The sequence below is a fragment of the Drosophila bipectinata genome, chromosome XL (genome assembly GCF_030179905.1).
Source record: "Drosophila bipectinata strain 14024-0381.07 chromosome XL, DbipHiC1v2, whole genome shotgun sequence".
NCBI classification, from domain to species: domain Eukaryota; kingdom Metazoa; phylum Arthropoda; class Insecta; order Diptera; family Drosophilidae; genus Drosophila; species Drosophila bipectinata.
In genome coordinates this window covers 19562199-19582191 of record NC_091734.1, presented here as the reverse complement: position 1 = coordinate 19582191, position 19993 = coordinate 19562199, and the positions used below count along the sequence as shown (strand labels likewise).

Below are 19993 nucleotides of genomic sequence, written 5' to 3'. Positions count from 1 at the left end.
GTGTCGGATCAACTGACCAAAAATAGAATCTGTACAAACATCCAGGTTTATATCTTAAAAAATAGGAAAGTTGGGTCATTTCCGATTGTTCAGTTATAGGATTTAGTCGGCCGATCCAAATAAAATTTAACATATCGTAATATTTTGCAAAAAATAGCATTCGTACGAAATCTTAATTCTCTAGCTATAAAAACACCAAAGTAAAAGCATTCCCGATCAATCAGTTTTATGGCGGTGTTTAGGTGAGGGGCCGTGGTGCCGCTCAGCTGAAGAGCGCACCCGCGTTAAAGAGCGCACCCGCGCTGAATAGCGCACCCGCGCTGAAAAGCGCATCCGCACTCGCCCCTCTGTGCCCTCTCTCTCGCTCGTTGGTTGTCGTCGATCGTCTCTTGTTGTACTAGTTTTTAAGTCCAATCCTCTGTAAGCAGCCAATAAAGCTGAACGCGTTTCTTTTAACTTAACTGAAGACGCCCCCGACTTATCATTTTCAACCCCTACTTCTGGTGTAGTATGCACACATATTGAATACCCACTGTACCGAGAGTACTTAAAGGGTGCGCACTATAACACTTTGTTGCAGTGTTTACATTATCCCGGTCATAAACCCTAAGTGGCCGAAATATGAACCGATCGTTCTGGCTTAGCCCGCACACAGAAAGTTCTAGTGTCAGCATAATCGTAACAAACGGTCAGCATATGCATACCCCTCGCGCCTCTACTTGAGAGCGCATAACAACGTATATTATTATATTCCTTTATACATAAGTACATAGCCGTCTCTCTGCCGCCGCCCGCGAGCTGCACTGCTACGAGACTTAGCCTTACTTAGACTTAAGAAATATTGTAAAAGAACAGAGACATTTTGATCGTTGGAGCGGCACCTCAGCTGCTCCATCTAAATGTTGGAGCGGCACCTTTGCTGCTCCTTCCAACCAAAAAAAAAAAAAAAAAAAAACCATCCAAACTTTACCCTTGCAGAGATCCTTTATCACATGGCGACCGTGACAGCGATGGAAAGACATCGAGGGATTAAAAGGATATACCCAGGAGGATACGCATAAGCAAAAAAAACTGGATAAACTGGAAAATTACTGGAAAATTGAGAATGCAAAATAAATCGACAAAAAAAACTGAGTGAGTAGAGTGAAAGTAATGGGCAATCGCAGAGGAGTCGCGAAAAAAATAAAAAAAAAAGAGTAGCACACCTAAAGTGGCTACTCTACGTAAACACTCCACCTCCCGCGTGGGCTACAGCCCAAAAACTTCAATCAGAACTAGATTTTCTGAAAGAAAAATTAATAAGCAACAAAAATAAATGCCCAAAAATTGCCGCCACTCACTCAGAGCCAATAAGGAAAATTAATGAAAAAATAATAAAAACAAAACCTCCATCACCCAAGCCATTACCGAAACTTAAAAAGACGTGCCCGAAGGATTGCCCTGGACCACTGGACAGCCCCCACTGCAACCACACCTGTGCGAGGACCGGCACCGGCAACAAATAGAGTGCGGGAATACGCCACCTCCTGCGCCACCGAGGGAACGTCAGCGTAGCCAAACCGGCGACGACCAGATGACGTGGAAAAAAAAAGGAAACCAACTGAGCAGAAATTTTTTTTTTACCCATAAACTGCGTTGCATAATTTTTTTGATTGCACTGCGATGCATATTTTTATACCCTTGCAGAGGGTATTATAATTTTGTCCAGAAGTGTGCAACGCAGTGAAGGAGAGATCTCCGACCTTATAAAGTATATATATTCTTGATCAGGATCACCTCCTGAGTTGATATGAGCATGTCCGTCTGTCCGTCTGTCTGTCTGTTTCTACGCGAACTAGTCTCTCAGTTTTAAAGCTATCATCTTGAAACTTTGCACACACCCTTCTTTCCTTTGCACGCATATAAGTCGGAACGGCCGGGATCGAGGGACTATATCCTATAGCTGCCATATAACTGATTGATCGGAAATGGTATAACTTTGACGTTTTTAAAGTTAGACAGTTCAAATTGGACATGAGAGCATTTTTTAGAAAAAACATTACAACATGCCAAATTTCGTAAGGATCGGCCGACTATATCCTATAGCTGCCATATAACTGAACGATCGGAAATGACCCAACTTTCGTATTTTTGAAGATAGAAAGCTGGAACTTGGTACAGATTCTATTTTTTTGTTAGTTGATCCAACCTACCAAATTTCATTAGGATCGGCCGACTATATCTTATAGCTGCCATATAACTGAACGATCGGAAATGACTCAACTTTTGTGTTTTGGAAGATAGAAGTTTGGGACATTTTTAGGTTTTGTATTATAATAAATTGGCCAACTATATCCGATGTTTGCGATATATATCCGGTTTTAACTGCAAGGGTATATAAACTTCGGCTCCGCCCGAAGTTAGCTTTCCTTTCTTGTTTTTTATATAATATAATATTTTTGAAAAATTGAGCGGAACTTCTTTTGCCCAATTTGAAAGTATGGCCCGTATAGCTGTACAAATAATAGGTAGGAAAAAGATGTTAGAGAAAAACTTAGATTTTGAAAAAAAAAATTTTTAATTTAAAGGAAGTATTAGCATAAATTCCTAAAATTTATGTAAAATTTTAGTACCTTTCTAATGAGAAGTAATAGCATAAGTAAAACAGATCAAATAAATGATTCTGACTGTCCGTCCATCCGTCTGTCCGTCTGTCTGTTTCTACGCAAACTAATCTCTCAGTTTTAATGCAATCGACTTGAAACGTTGCACACACCCTTCTTTCCTTTGAACGCAGTATATATATAGTATTCGCGGATATAAGCGAATGGGTTGGGGTACCTCATGGGGTAAACGGAGCCTTAGAAACAATGGCGTGGGCATCACCACTTGCTTTGGACAGAAAGTGGAACAACTTCTCTACCGGGGTGAGCAGCGAGTTTTGGATGTAAATCCCCGTAAACAAGTCTTTGAAGGTGTGCCCCTGAAGAGAATCACCCGCGAAGACCTTGGTATCCACCGGAGATAACCGGCAGCCTGTAGACGCGGGCGTGTGGACATTGACGGAAGCCGGAGTGGATTGGGAGGCAATTTTCTCCTGAAGCTGGGCAATACACCTCGAATAGACGGAGTAACAATAGCTGTACTTCGATTTCAGCACTGTCGAGGTGGCCGCATTGTCGTCTGACACGGCTAGCAAATCGGGGTAGCTCTCATAGCTCTTCTCCACCTTCTCCCACAGTGCCCGAATTTGGTCCCGATGGACTTCGCACATGTATTGGGAGCCTATATCCGTTTCTGGGGCGCCCGGAGTATTTATGTTAGCCTCAAATTGTCTAATTCGATCTGTTGGGGCGATGAACTTTTTCAGCGCCACTTCGACAGCACTTGGAGCCGTTTTCGCAACGGAGCGAGTCTGCCTCTGTGAAGGACCGGGGATTGTATTGACGGATTCGTCACTCCTTGCCCTTGGAATGGCACTAGTCGCCTTAGGCTTCAACAGAGGCGTCCGCGGAGATGCGGATTGAGATCTGTCCAAACGGATGGTTGGGATCGGACGCGGCTTTTTGTCGTCTTCCGTGGGAATTCTTAGAGTCCAATTCGCTAGTCAGCGCTTGTCAACTGACTTGCGCAACAGGTGCCTCGTACAAAGTGGTGGCCGGTCACACTAATATGATAAAAATAGTGAGATCGCGGATGAAATGCGATTACAAGGAGCAAGTGGGAACTAGTGCCGCGGATGTCGAAAGAAAGGTCGTGTGCGGCACAATTCGAATGTGGAAAGAAAAACTTCAGGCACCAGAAAAAACACAAAAGGAGACGAGGTTTGTTGAGATTACCGAAACAAGTACCAAAAAATTCGTGCTCGTTCCAAAAAAAATTAATGAAGATCTATATATGTAAATTTATACAAGTGTGGTTCGTACGTAGATATTGAATTCTTAACTATTTGACTTTGGCTTGGATTTAACAAAAAAAATAAATAAATAAAAATAAAAAAAATAAATAAATTAATAATAAATAATAATAATTTAACCTTAATTTTAAATTAATTGTTTTTAAATTTCACGAAGCCGGAAAGGTGGAATTGAAACCGCGGTTCTATTCAGACAGAAGGTTGATAATTAATATATAAATAATTTTCGACTTTAATTATTGAGTGGCCGGAAAGGTAAATTAAAAAATACTGGGCCTTCGCTCGAACGGAAAATAATAATTAAATAAATTGTATTAGCTATAATTATAAATATTAATTTATAATTAATTGATTTATTTATTTTGCAGCCGGGTATGCCGTCGGCACTCTGTACGTAGTTCACCTCAAAGGAAACAAGAAAGGAAAGCTAACTTCGGGCGGAGCCGAAGTTTATATACCCTTGCAGTTAAAACCGGATATATATCGCAAACATCAGATATAGTTGGCCGATCCTTATGGGAATAGGAATATATAATCCAATTTATTACAATACAAAATCTAAAAAAAAGTCCCAAACTTCTATCTTCAAAAATACGAAAGTTGATATTTCTACCAAATACCATTTCCGATCGTTCAGTTATATGGCAGCTATAGGATATAGTCAGCCGATCCTAATGAAATTTGGTAGGTCGGATCAACTGACCAAATATATAATCTGTATTAAGTTCCAGCTCTCTATCTTCAAAAACACGAAAGTTGGGTCAATTCCGATCGTTCAGTTATATGGCAGCTATAGGATATAGTCGGCCGATCCTTACGAAATTTGGCATGTCGTATTATTTTGCCAAAAATAGCTCTCATGTAAAATTTGAACTCTCTAACTTTAAAAACACCAAAGTTATACCATTTCCGATTAATCAGTTATATGGCAGCTATAGGATATAGTCGGCCGATCCGGGCCGTTCCGACTTATATACTGCGTGCAAAGGAAAGAAGGGTGTGTGCAAAGTTTCAAGACGATAGCTTTAAAACTGAGAGACTAGTTCGCGTAGAAACGGACAGACAGACAGACGGACAGACGGACAGACGGACATGCTCATATCAACTCAGGAGGTGATCCTGATCAAGAATATATATACTTTATAGGGTCGGAGATGTCTCCTTCACTGCGTTGCACACTTTTGACCAAAATTATAATACCCTCTGCAAGGGTATAAAAACAGCACAAAAAAAAAAAAAACACGGTAACTGCGGCAGTTAGGTTGGGAATTAAAGCGACACAATCACGGATTTGTAGAGAAATGGCGTTTTGTAATAAAATTTGATTTTTATTTAATTTTATCAGTTAGATATTTCCTGAAATTGGAGGCAGAAAATATATGAAAAATATGGACATGCATGCAAGTACGGATATATGTAAGGGCATGTGGGCATATGTTGGCACAGTGGAGCGTCGATTAGTGGACTGTATAACTGGGCGAACAGAAAAGTTATGTGGTGTAAAAAATGACACTGATTGGAGAAGAAAAAAAAACAAATATTACGACAGCGACGGACTGTTCGGTGAATTTGGAAATTTCCGGAACTAATTCACACCGGCTGGCCAATATTAATTATGCCTTCTTTTTGTCACCCCACAATTTCACTGTTCACTTGCGAATTTTTCGCGTATTAATTGCACCAAAAAAATATGTATGTGTGTATGTATGTATGTGGATGCACATATGCTTCGACCGTTGGCAAGCGAATGGATAACGGAGAGGCCGAAAATATGGCGAAGCACACAAAACGGAGACGGATGGAAAAACTTTCAGAATTTGAAGACGAAGAAGAGTATAAAATCTCAAACTGCCGTTGTGTCGGAAAATTCGGATTATTGCAGCTATGTTAGCATTGCCACGGGTTATTTTGCATTGCGAGTTTAGGGGCTCAGCATCCTTTTGATTTGGATGTAGCGATCCATACCAGTCTGCACAGCCGGCTTAATATTTTCTTTGTTTTTGTTTTCTTTTTCAGGCAGCGCAGCGGCAGAAGTATTAATGTTTGCGCTGCTAGCTGATGACGTCGTTAAACGCGCTGTCATTACAGTTGCGGTTGTTGTTGTTGTTAGGTTGATGTTGTAAAAGAAGTTGCGGTGCTAGTTATTGCGCTCTTTGGCCGCTCTCTCGCTCTCTACGTTTAAGAATTCGCTCAAGTTTGGGGTGATTGACCGTGTTTGGGAAGAGCTTGCATTACATTCGGTTTCTTTGAAAGAGAAGTAAGCGTTGTTTTTTTGTACTGAGATCCGTCTCTCGTCTTGCTCACGTTGACGTTGTGTGCGAACGTCGTTTAGACTTATTGCAATCGAGGTTGAGTTTGTTCGAGTTTTAAATGTTATGTTTTATGTTAATTTATTAATTAATCAATATAAACATTAGCAATTTCATCGCCGAAAGCGTCTTTTCGCGTTGTTGTTGATTTACGAAACCAGTCACGGCACTTTTTTGATATTATTAAATACTTTTTCCCGGAGCACAATAAATGCACGTCTGCATGCGACGACGATGCGATTTCGATTTCGATAAATAATATATATTTAAGCTACAACTAATTCAAAAATTAATAAGTACGGTATATCTGCCTAAAATAATCATAGCCGCTTTAATGAGAAATATCCCGAGACAAAAGACATTCGGAAGTTTAAGAAAATTCACACCGTTTGTCGTTTGTCACACATGCTGGTCAACATGCGTATACAATATAGAACTGCACAGTATGGCTTACGTAAAAATTTCACCTCAACAACAAGCAGTGCTACCATTTTTGCAACCGCAGGGTCAACCACTGCAATGAAAATACCGATTGTATATGAAGAATTTACTTTTGGCGAAAGTCTGGTTTTCAAGAAATCGAGATTTTCATCGGACGTCGCCGAAAACGATCTGGCTGAACTACAAAAAGTACGTGAGTGCCCACATCGAACTCGTCCCGGAGCTTAACAAGGAAACAGACATCGACTACACTACGAGCGCCCTGGAAGAAGTAAATGTTGCGGCAGATCAAATGTCTACTCCTCAAGGATCTACTTCCCATCCAAGGTATATCCAAAATATTTCAATTCCAATCAGCAAATCGAACAGCTCGTGCAAGAAAGAAGGCACACGCGTCGTGAATGGCAAAAAAGCAGATCACCAACTTCAAGGCAATGCCTTAAGGAACCAAGCCGATCACTCGACCAGGCTCTTTTCCTGAAAATCCTGAATCATTCGTTAAAAAGTACAAAGTACCCCCTGTGGAGGGCCCACCCAAATCTTAGCGCCCAAATCATCACCCCGATAAAAACTTGGGGATGCTGGGTTCCCAGCGACGAAGACAGAGCTTAAACATTCGCTACACATCTCCAAGGTGTCGTTCAGCCAAACCCAGCCTCGAATTCATTCCTCCTGCCATTAATTCAGCTAGAAGTTACACCTCTGCCAACTAAACCTTCATTCCGGCCGAAAAAAATCGAAAAAGCCATAGGAGGGCTAAAACCAAAAGAGGCTCCCGGTCTATCCTTGTGACGCAGGACCACGCCTGTTGGTTGCGATTTCAGGAGTCGGTAAGGCATACGCCTGACTTATCCTTTCCTCATTTCCTTCCCTCACCTGCCGTGTTTGGGATTGGCCCCACTCGACTCTGATGCCCTGGGCACGTAGAGAAACCGTCCAGCAACGGATCCTTATCTCCCTTGTCCTGTACGTTTTATGACTACCGGGCGTACGATCTCGAGTTGGCCTATCTTTGTGTCGCAGGACCACGCCTGTTTGTTGCGATTTTAGGAATCGTTAAGGCATACGCCAGACTTATCCTTTCCTACCTGCCGTGTTCGGGACTGGCCCAACTCGATAACACTGCCCTGGGTTTGTAGAGAAACGTCCAGCAATGGATCCTTTCCTAACTTGTTCTTTTCGCTTTTCTTGCGTTTGGCTGTCGGAATCTCCAAAGGCTGCTGCCATGTGCTCCTTTGCTCCTGTGCGGTGTGCACGTTTGTTTACATTTTTATTTTTTTTTATTATTTTTCTTGCATAATAAGCTTGACCACAAATAGCCTACTTACATTTTCTTATATTTATTTATTAAAATATTCTGCTAGTTGACGTCGGCTTTCCTTCGCTTCAGCTTATTGATTCCCATGGAGGGGGGCGAGGGTTACCCTACAGCTCCCTTTACTTTAGTTGCACCCGCGGAGGGGGGCGACGGGTATCCCTACAGCTCCCTTTACTTGGATTATTCCCGTGGAGGGGGGCGAGCGTTGGCCCTAAAGCTCCCTTTCTCACTGTTTTGTTTGTTTTTTATGTTTTATGCCAGATTTAATTAAATAAAATCTTGCATTTAAATATACCCTTGCAGAGGGTATTATAATTTTGGTCAAAAGTGTGCAACGCAGTGAAGGAGACATCTCCGACCCTATAAAGTATATATATTCTTGATCAGGATCACCTCCTGAGTTGATATGAGCATGTCTGTCTGTCCGTCTGTCTGTCTGTCCGTATGTCTGTTTCAACGCAAACTAGTCTCTCAGTTTTAAAGCTATCGACTTGAAACTTTGCACACACCCTTTTTTCCTTTGCACGCAGTATATAAGTCGGAATGACCGGATCGGCCGACTATATTCTATAGCTGCCATATAACTGATTCATCGGAAATTGTATAACTTCGGTGTTTTTAGAGTTAGAGAGTTCAAGTTTTACATGAGTGCTATTTTTGGCAACATAATAATACATGCCAAATTTCGTAAGGATCGGCCGACTATATCCTATAGCTGTCATATAACTGAACGATCGGAAATGACCAAACTTTCGTGTTTTTGAAGATAGAAAGCTGGAACTTGGTACAGATTCTATTTTTGGTCAGTTTATCCGACCTACTGAATTTCATAACGATCGGCCGACTATATCTTATAGCTGTCATATAACTGAACGATCGGAAATGGTTTTTGGTAGAAATACCAACTTTGGTATGTTTGAAGATAGAAGTTTGGGACTTTTTTTTTATTTTTTATTGTAATAAATTTGATTATAAATTCATATTCACATAAGGATCGGCCAACTATATCCGATGTTTGCGATATATATCCGGTTTTAACTGCAAGGGTATATACACTTCGGCTCCGCCCGAAGTTAGCTTTCCTTTCTTGTTATACCCTTGCAGAGGGTATTATAATTTTGTCCAAAAGTGTGCAACGCAGTGAAGGAGACATCTCCGACCCTATAAAGTATATATATTCTTGATCAGGATCACCTCCTGAGTTGATATGAGCATGTCCGTCTGTCCGTCTTTAAAGTCGGTATATTCTTTTTTACTGTTTCCAAAAATGTTTCTAAGCAAACTAGTCTCTCAGTTTTAAAGCTATCGACTTGAAACTTTGCACACACCCTTTTTTCCTTTGCACGCAGTATATAAGTCGGAACGGCCCGGATCAGCCGACTATATCCTATAGCTGCCATATAACTGAACGATCGGAAATGACCCAACTTTCGTGTTTTTGAAGATAGAAAGCTGGAACTTGGTACAGATTATATTTTTGGTCAGCTAATCCGACCTAAAAAAATTCATTAGGATCGGCCGACTATATCCTATAGCTATATCCTATAGCTATATAACTGAACGATCGGAAATCGTTTATTTTATTTTCGTTTATTTTTTTCTTTTATATTCTTTTTTACTGTTTCTAAAAATGTTTGTGTAGAAAATATAATTTTTTGTTCGGAATGTCTTGGAAACTTTTGAGGGTGGGTTTTTTCTCAGCTACTTTTTACTTTTATGAAAATATATTTATACCCTTGCAGAGGGTATTATAATTTTGGTCAAAAGTGTGCAACGCAGTGAAGGAGACATCTCCGACCCTATAAAGTATATATATTCTTGATCAGGATCACCTCCTGAGTTGATATGAGCATGTCCGTCTGTCCGTCTGTCTGTCCGTCTGTCTGTTTCTACGCAAACTAGTCTCTCAGTTTTAAAGCTATCGTCTTGAAACTTTGCACACATCCTTCTTTCTTTCGCACGCAGTATATAAGTCGGAACGGCCCGGATCGGTCGACTATATCCCATAGCTGCCATATAACTGATTGATCGGAAATGGTATAACTTTGGTGTTTTTAAAGTTAGAGAGTTCAAATTTTAGGTGAGAGCTTTTTTTGGCAACATAATACGACATGCCAAATTTCATAAGGATCGGCCGTTTATATCCTATAGCTGCCATATAACTGAACGATCGGAAATGACCCAACTTTCGTGTTTTTGATGATAGAAAGCTGGCACTTGGTACACATTCTATTTTTGGTCAGTTAATCCGATCTACCAAATTTCATAACGATCGGTTGACTATATCTTATAGCTGACATATAACTGTACGATCGGAAATGGTTTTTGGTAGAAATACCAACTTTGGTATTTTTGAAGATAGAAGCTTGAGACTTTTTTTAGATTTTGTATTGTAATAAATTGGATTATATATTCATATTCCCGTAAGGATCGGCCAACTTTATCCGATGTTTGAGATATATATCCGGTTTTAGCTGCAAGGGTATATCAACTTCGGCTCCGCCCGAAGTTAGCTTTGCTTTCTTGTTTTTTACTTTAATGAACCACAGTTAATACAAATTTTCGTAAATTTTTATACCCTTGCAAAGGGTATTATAATTTTGGTCAAAAGTGTGCAACGCAGTGAAGGAGACATCTCCGACCCTATAAAGTATATATAGATTCTTGATCAGGATCACCTCCTGAGTTTATATGAGCATATCCGTCTGTCCGTCTGTCTGTCTGTCCGTCTGTCTGTTTCTACGCAAACTAGTCTCTCAGTTTTAAAGCTATCGACTTAAAACTTTGCACACATCCTTCTTTCCTTTGCACGCAGTATATAAGTCGGAACGGCACGGATCAGCCGACTATATCCTATAGCTGCCATATAACTGAACGGTCGGAAATGACCCAACTTTCGTGTTTTTGAAGATAGAAAGTTGGAACTTGGTACAGATTATATTTTTGGTCAGTTAATCCGACCTATCAAATTTCATAACGATCGACTGACTATATCTTATAGCTGCCATATAAATGAACGATCGGAAATGGTTTTTGGTAGAAATACCAACTTTGGTATGTTTGAAGATAGAAGTTTGGGACTTTTTTTTTATTTTTTATTGTAATAAATTTGATTATAAATTCATATTCACATAAGGATCGGCCAACTATATCCGATGTTTGCGATACATATCCGGTTTTAACTGCATGGGTATATAAACTTCGGATCCGCCCGAAGTTAGCTTTCCTTTCTTGTTTATTTATATAACTGTGGACAGCAGTCCACGGGTGATGAAGCAAGCAAGCCTTGCTTATTTCTTATCAGTTTGGGAGAAATTTGCGTAAATGTAAGGGAAGTTTTATTTACTAAATTTTGGAAATTGGGACTTTTTTTTACTTATTTTTAATTACTTACAGCTCTCTATTTCCACGGTGCAATTTTGAGAATCTAAAGGATAATAATGTAAGTCCATCATACATGCAAGGGTAGTTGTGAATCTCATTCCATAAGTTACAGAACCATCGCCACCCAAGCGTACCAACTTGTTTCGTTCAGTAACAACATGTAGAAAGCTATATAAATAAGAAAAGATAGCTATAGTCGAGTTTCTCGAATACACGATACCCGGTATTCACCTCATCTACTCATCTTCATCTTCTTTTATATATTCTTCTTTAACTACGTTTTAAAAGTCATCATTAAAAATTTAAGCAATAAAAAATGTTGTGCTATTAAAAGTTGTTGATTAACGAATATTTAAGAATCTATTAGCAAGGTAGTATAAAAAGTCAAAGCATTTTTAAAATTATCCGAATTGACTGAATTTTGATATGTACATTTTCCAATACTTTAAACGCTTCAACAAAGATTCAGTTAATGGAGTGCCGAAATTTTATACAAAATTGACGCAAAGTTGGCGTGGACACTATAAGATTCTTGGATCCAAATCGGATCGTTAACTTTTGTTGCCTCAGAGATCTACGCATTCATATTTGTTACAAGCCAGTATAGGATCGGTAGTAAATAGGTAGGATTTTTAAACAAACATGACCTGCGTGGATATTATAAAAGTCTATAAGATTCCATGGGCTTAAACGGACTGACGCACAGACAGACATGGCTATAATCACTTGGCTGTTGCTGTTGATCAATCATGTATCTATAGTACTTTATGGGGTCAGATAGGATATAAAGTTACATATGTACATTCAAAAACACCCTTGTTCTCCACGAGTACCGGGTATAAAAATTAGCGGAATCTGATTTTATTTTTACCTGTTTTTGTCATTTGCAAAAAAGGTATCCGGCACCCAAATTTTTTCCGTGAAATCTCCAGATAATGTAAGAACATCACTCAGTCCAGCTTCTTCGTAATCGACACCATTGCTTTGTTCAAAAATGTTAAAGGCCAATCGCTCATCTCGCCAGTACTGATTAAGATACATTGTTATTGTATAATCCTAATGAAAAATAAATCTTTACAAATATTGTGATTTTTTTTAATAAATCATAAATTATAATTACATTAATAATATGTCGGGTCAAGGAGCCGCACGGCGTTTAATGTTTATGTTTAAATAATGTTTAAATAGTGTTTATGTAATGTTTAGTGTAATGATTAGTGTAATGATTAGTGTAATGTTTATTTATTAGGCTTAAGTTTGTACAAAAGCTTTGTTGATCGCAAGCCGACTCTCTCTCGGCCGCTCGACTCAACTATAGAAAGTTTCAACTATAGAATTTTCTATAGAAAGTTTTAGCACGGCAATGTCTAGGTCGGGCCGCCCTTTCCACTTTCGAGAGCTTTAGCTCGAGATGACTTGTCGGGCCGCCCTCTCTCTGTATTACTTGAGTCCCTGCATGCACCATAAGCTGGTCTATCTGCGGATCATCCGACTTCATCTGCATGCAGGAATAAACATTTGTAACGTTCAAAATTAATTAAATTCGTCTTTTTATTTATGGCATTGAAAACGCTCATTGACCAAACATAATATTTTATTATATATATTTTGGTCTTAGGAGTTTGTGTAATAGCTCCTGGGATGCCTAGGTTACCATAAAGCAAACGGGTTGCAGGTTGCGAATAGCGAAAGGTCCTCCCTAGAAGTTCAGCTAAGAATAACGAAAAGGGCCTAAAGCAGGACTATCCTCGAGAGGCCCTTCTTGTGCCAAGGGCCAAAAAAAATAAAAATGGGAGCCAGCCTCCTCCAGCCATTATAGGTAAAAAAGGGTCAACTTTTAAAAAGTTCAAAGCCAGGAGACGTTAAGGATTTTTTTCACAAATCCTTGAAAAAAATATCACACCAAAACCACCAGATTTTTCGCAACCCGTAGAAAGTCTGAACAAACTATGCATCAGTACCGCTCTAATAACTACTCCAAAAGATGCCCTTAACGCCTTACTTACATCTGAGTAACAGGCAAGAAAAACTGATTTTCTGGAATTTTTTTTGGCCAAACAAAAAAGCCTACCGAAAATTTGTAAATGAGGTTTTATTATTTTATATTTGAAGTACAAAATAATTTTTTTTTAAATAAATCGAAAACAAAATCGCGGCTCTGCAGCCTTTATTCATAGGCCCTATTTTGTTGAAGGGGGTCCATTGCCGGACAGTTAACGTGCTTAATTTTTTATCTAAAACAAAAATCAAGAAACTATTCTATACATCAACAGCTATCGACACACGCCTATTTCTAAGCATCGTTGCTCCGTCATCGGGAACCGCTACGTTCCACGTCGATTCCACCTTCCCACGGGTGGCGGTGTTTAACCCTTCGCCAGAACCCGTTACGTTCCACATAGATTCCGTCTTCCCACGGGTAGCGTTGTTTCGCCTTTCGCCGGAACCGGTTACGTTCCACGTAGATTCCGTCTTCCCACGGGTGGCGGTGTTTCGCCCCCCGCCGCCCCTCGCCCCTCGCTCCTCGACCCAAGGTACCTGGCTTTCACATTCCCCCCAACCCAGGTACTGATCCTGGCGACCTTCCACTTGGCCGCCAGGTTGATGACCGGTGCTTGACCCCCTTTTGCCGCTTTCGCACCTCATCGGCCATCCTTTGCCCCGGCTATCTGTCTTAGAATGTGGGGAGACTAACTCTCCTCACAGTGTTCTTGATGATAGAAGTTTGGGACTTTTTTATACCCTTGCAGAGGGTATTATAATTTTGTCCAAAAGTGTGCAACGCAGTGAAGGAGACATCTCCGACCCTATAAAGTATATATATTCTTGATCAGGATCACCTCCTGAGTTGATATGAGCATGTCCGTCTGTCCGTCTGTCCGTCTGTCCGTCTGTCCGTCTGTCTGTCCGTCTGTCTGTCCGTCTGTCTGTCCGTCTGTCTGTCTGTTTCTACGCGAACTAGTCTCTCAGTTTTGAAGCTATCGTCTTGAAACTTTGCACACACCCTTCTTTCCTTTGCACGCAGTATATAAGTCGGAACGGCCCGGATCGGCCGACTATATCCTATAGCTGCCATATAACGGATTGATCGGAAATGGTATAACTTTGGTGTTTTTAGAGTTAGAGAGTTCAAATTTTACAGGAAAGCTATTTTTGGCAAAACATTACGACATGCCAAATTTCATAAGGATCGGCCGACTATATCTTATAGCTGCCATATAACTGAACGATCGAAAATGACCCAACTTTCGTGTTTTTGAAGATAGAAAGCTGAAACTTAATACAGATTATATTTTTGGCCAGTTGATCCATCCTACCGAATTTCAATAGGATCGGCCGACTATATCCTATAGCTGCCATATAACTGAACGATCGGAAATGACCCAACTTTCGTGTTTTTGAAGATAGAAGTTTGGGACATTTTTTTTAGATTTTTTATTTTAGTTAATTGGTTTTATTATGATGTAATCATAAGGATCGGCCAACTATATCCGATGTTTGCGATATATATCCGGTTTTAGCTGCAAGGGTATATCAACTTCGGCTCCGCCCGAAGTTAGCTTTCCTTTCTTGTTTCAATTGAAGGTATCACAAAACACAGGGATGGAAAACTGCAGAATTGAAGCTTCTTAAAAATTATTTCAAAAATGGCTACATAAGTCTACCAATTGTTTTTGCATTGATATGTTTATAAGCAACAATCGCTGACTTTCTTGTTATACCCTTGCAGAGGGTATTATAATTTTGTCCAAAAGTGTGCAACGCAGTGAAGGAGACATCTCCGACCCTATAAAGTATATATATTCTTGATCAGGATCACCTCCTGAGTTGATATGAGCATGTCCGTCTGTCCGTCTGTCCGTCTGTCCGTCTGTCTGTCTGTCCGTCTGTCTGTTTCTACGCAAACTAGTCTCTCAGTTTTAAAGCTATCGTCTTGAAACTTTGCACACACCCTTCTTTCCTTTGCACGCAGTATATAAGTCGGAACGGCCCGGATCGGCCGACTATATCCTATAGCTGCCATATAACTGAACGATCGGAAATGACCCAACTTTCGTGTTTTTGAAGATAGAAAGCTGGAATTTAGTACAGACTCTATTTTTGGTCAGTTGATCCAACCTACCAAATTTCATTAGGATCGGCCGACTATATCCTATAGCTGCCATATAACTGAACGATCGGAAATGGTATTTGGTAGAAATATCAACTTTCGTATTTTTGAAGATAGAAGCTTGGGACTTTTTTTAGATTTTGTATTGTAATAAATTGGAGTATATATTCCTATTCCCATAAGGATCGGCCAACTATATCCGATGTTTGCGATATATATCCGGTTTTAACTGCAAGGGTATATAAACTTCGGCTCCGCCCGAAGTTAGCTTTCCTTTCTTGTTTTAGATTTTTTTTTGTAATGAATTGATTATATTATGATATTCGCATAAGGATCGGCCAACTATATCCGATTTTTGCGACATATATCCGGTTTTAACTGCAAGGGTACATCAACTTTTTAAGGGGAAAAAAATTTTACATATTTTTTTAAGAATCATGTATTTACTACAGGCCTAGCGAATGTTTCTTATTTGTTTTTCTTGCACAATAAGCTTGACCACAAATAGCCTACTTACATTTTCTTATATTTATTAAAAATATTCTGCTAGTTGCCGTCGGCTTTCCTTCGCTTCAGCTTGTTGATTCTCATGGAGGGGGACGAGGGTTACCTACACCTACAGCTCCCTTTACTTTAGTTGCACCCGCGGAGGGGGGCGACGGGTATCCCTACAGCTCCCTTTACTTGAATTATTCCCGTGGAGGGGGGCGAGCGTTGGCCCTAAAGCTCCCTTTCTCACTGTTTTGTTGGTTTTTTATGTTTTATGCCAGATTTAATTGAATAAAATCTTGCATTTAATTTTATTTTATTTTAGGATTTTTCGTTTAATTATTTCTTTTATATTCTTTTTCACTATTTCTAAAAATTTTTGTGTAGAAAATATGTTTTTTTGTTCGGAATGTCTTGGAAGCTTTTGAGGGTGGGTTTTATCTCAGATACTTTTTACTTTTATAAACATTTATTTCTGTACTTTAATGAACCACAGTTAATCAAAATTTTCATAAATTTTTCTATATACTCTAGTTTATTTATCTATATACTCCAAACGAAGCCCTTAACGCCTTACTTAACTTAAGAGTAACAGACAAACAAAAACGGATTTTCTGGAATTTTTTTCGGCCAAACAAAAAAGCCTACCGAAAATTTGTAAATAAGGCTTTATTAAATTATATTTAAGGTACAAAATATTTTTTTTTTTGTAAATCGAAAACAAAATGGCGGCTCTGCAGCCTTTATCAGTAGGCCCTATTTTGTTGAAGGGGATCCGTGGACGGACAGCTAACGTCCTTAATTTTTGATCTAGAACAAAAAATCAAAAAAAATCTTTTTCGAGAAAAACGCGTTTAAAGTTTTTAATACTGTGGGATATACCTGTAAGGCATCGTCGCAGAATGGAAAATTTCGACACTTAGACACTTTTGCCGGACTCTATCTTTTGATATGTTATTTTTAAAACCCTAACAAATTTTTAAGCGAAAAAAAAATATTTCGATTTTTTTAAAACTCTACTCAGATGTCCCCCCTTAACCTACTCGATTCAGAACAAACTGGAATGAAACATGCAAAACGACCCTAAGCGCAGACTTCTGTAGTCCTAGGGAACACACAAAACCCCTTTCAGCACCATCATGCCCAAAAGGGAGGAATGGGACGCCTAAACCCTAGGCGCAGAAAAACGCGATAAGCTCATACAAACTCGATCTATAGAAACTCACAAAAAGTCTCAGCCTAAAGAGATAATCTCTTCACTAAATGCAGAGCCGGATTTAGGTGTGTGTAGCACAAAATTCGATTTTTCGATCGACTTATAATTTTCTTCGAATAAAACTTATTTTAATAGATATGTATTTACTATGCGTTTATTTACTTTTAAATCTATCATTGGTCGTTATTTTTGGTACAAGTATATTCCTAAAAGTATTGCTCCTAGATCGTACAAACTATTCGATCAAGCTAAACCAAATTTACTTTTCTAGATCGTTTTGAAGAAAAATCATCAATGATCTCTTCGAAATTCATTTCTCGTAGCAAATCATATTCATTTGCTGAGAAATGATAAAGATTCTTCTTCTTCTTTCATTATCGAAAATGAACGTTAACCACTGCAATTAGAAACCATCAACCCGAGATAAATTCGCAAAGCAATCTCGATATTAGCGAACGTGGTTACTGACAAGTACCCGATAGTAAAACAGCTCTATTGATTCATTCGGACTTTTTTCTGCGTTGAAAGAATCGATAAGGGATACAAATTGTATCAATTCATTAGTGAGAGACGGTTTTAAGTCATCTTAATAAATTTCAACCAAATTTTCTGCAGCTGACCGTAACTCCGTTTCATTTAATTTATCCAAATGATTGAAGATATCAATTTTTTCGTATTTTTCAAATATTATATTTATTACATGTATGCGAGCAGAATTGTAAAAAGCACACATATATTAATATAAATATCGAGCACCCCCTGTACCAGGAGTACTAAAAGGGGCACACACTGTAACACTTTGTCGCAGTGTTCACATAATTCGAGGCCTCGGTCATAAACCTTAAGTGGCTGAAATGCCAAACGCTCGCCTTAGCCGCTCGTCGAAACTGCATATTCAGCATAAATGTAATACGAGCGGACTTCTTATATGTGCATGTACCTCCGCTTAAGCGATCATAGCTATCATAGAAAAAAAAGCTACAAAAAAACTAGGTATTTGCCAAAAAAAAAAACAAGAAATTTGGAATTTATGGAAAAAAGGAATTTGAGTGAGTAAAGGAAAAAAAGGAATCTGAGTGAGTAAAGTGCAGTGATGGACCGGATATATATCGCAAACATCGGATATAGTTGGCCGCTCCTTATGAGAATATGATAATATAACCCAATTTATTACAATAAAATATCTTAAATAAAGTCCTAAGCTTCTATCTTCAAAAATACCAAAGATGGTATTTCTACCAAATACCATTTCCGATCGTTCAGCTATATAGCAGCTATATAGCAGATATAGTCGACCGATCGTTTTGAAATTTGGTAGGTCGGATTAACTGACCAAAACTAAAATCTGTACCAAGTTCCAGCTTTCTATTTTCAAAAACACAAAAGTTGGGTCATTTCCGATCGTTCAAATATATTGCAGCTATAGGATATAGTGGGTCGATCCCGGCCGTTCCGACTTATATACTTCGTGCAAAGGTAAGAAGAACTGAGAGACTAGTTCACGTAGAAACAGACAGACAGACGGACCGACGGACAGACGGACATGCTCATATCAACTCAGGAGGTGATCCTGAGCAAGAATATATATATATACTTTATTGGGTCGAAGATGTCTGTTGCACATGTTGCACACTTTTGGACAAAATTATAATACCCTCTGCAAGGGCATAATAATTGATTCAACTTCATACAGAGTTTAAAACGAAACCACGATAGAAGCCATGATTAGAAAGCTGCAAGATACTATAGTCGGAGAAACGTCCGACGTAGTTAAAGCCAAAATGGCAAAAACGAGCCAAGAAGGCTAAACAGCAGAAAAATTTACAACCGAAATAGACAATCTACGAAGAATCCTAGAAGCTTCGTATATTGATGAAGGTCTATCCGTCGAACACGCTGACAACTTCAGCACCAAGGAAGCCATCTCCACAATGGTAAAAAATTGTGAGCATGGCCGCCTCAAAACAATATTCGAAGCAGGCAATTTTGCAACCATGAATGAAGCAGTCACCAAGTACATAAAATGCAATACTGAAATGACAGGCAATGCCAATTCCATATTGTACACCCATCGAGGAAATAATTATCGCGGATATTATCAAAATAACGGATATAGCCAAAATAATGGTTACTATGGAAATAATAATAAAAAAAATTATTATAGAAACCACAACCGTAGTAGAAACAACCGCGGCGGAAACAGCCGTGGTGGAAACCACAATGGTAATGGCAATAATAGCACCAAAACAGCAACGTCAGGGTAGTCCAAACGGATTCGGAAAACTCCCAGACGCCTTTAGGTACACAACAGTAAAAATCACCAAAGTTCACACTATAAATCTCAGTCAAGGTACATTCGTTAGTTTCATAAACATAAACGTAGCAACAGGAAAAGAATTAGTTTTTCTACTAGATACAGGTGCAAAAAAATCCATATTGAAGGAAAATTCTGATATTTTTCGAAAAATTCAAAATAATCACATCATAAACATACAGGGTATAAGTCAAGAAGTTACCAAATCAAAAGTCTAAACTTCTATTGAAATTCAAACATCTAAGTACATAATTCCACATGATTTCCATATCGTAAATTTTCAATTCGCTCAAGAAATTCAGCATTGTATCTATATAGCAAATACCATAACAACTTATATTTATTACTCACTATACACATATATTTAAAACAAGAAAGATGATTAAGGGGCGAATGCGGTAAAGGCTCAGCAGTGCTGAGTACAACAGTACGAAGCTGTCGAAACTGTTGGGCGAGAGCGAGTGTGTGTTGCAGATGTACTCCCGCAATATCGATATTCGCGTGAGTTTTTTAGTT

At 39.0% G+C, this 19993-nt stretch overlaps 1 protein-coding gene across 1 annotated transcript in view; it reads right to left on the bottom strand.

Annotated features, from left to right (window-relative positions):
- The window catches only part of Lcch3 (Ligand-gated chloride channel homolog 3), a 623958-nt gene that overhangs the window by 245762 nt on the left and 358203 nt on the right, over positions 1 to 19993 (bottom strand). The window contains exons 4-5 of the mRNA XM_070282243.1: positions 12219 to 12403; positions 11358 to 11515 (exon numbers count right to left, since the gene is read on the bottom strand). Coding sequence (XP_070138344.1) covers positions 11358 to 11515; positions 12219 to 12403 — 343 coding nt within the window. The remainder of the gene's footprint in view (positions 1 to 11357; positions 11516 to 12218; positions 12404 to 19993) is intronic.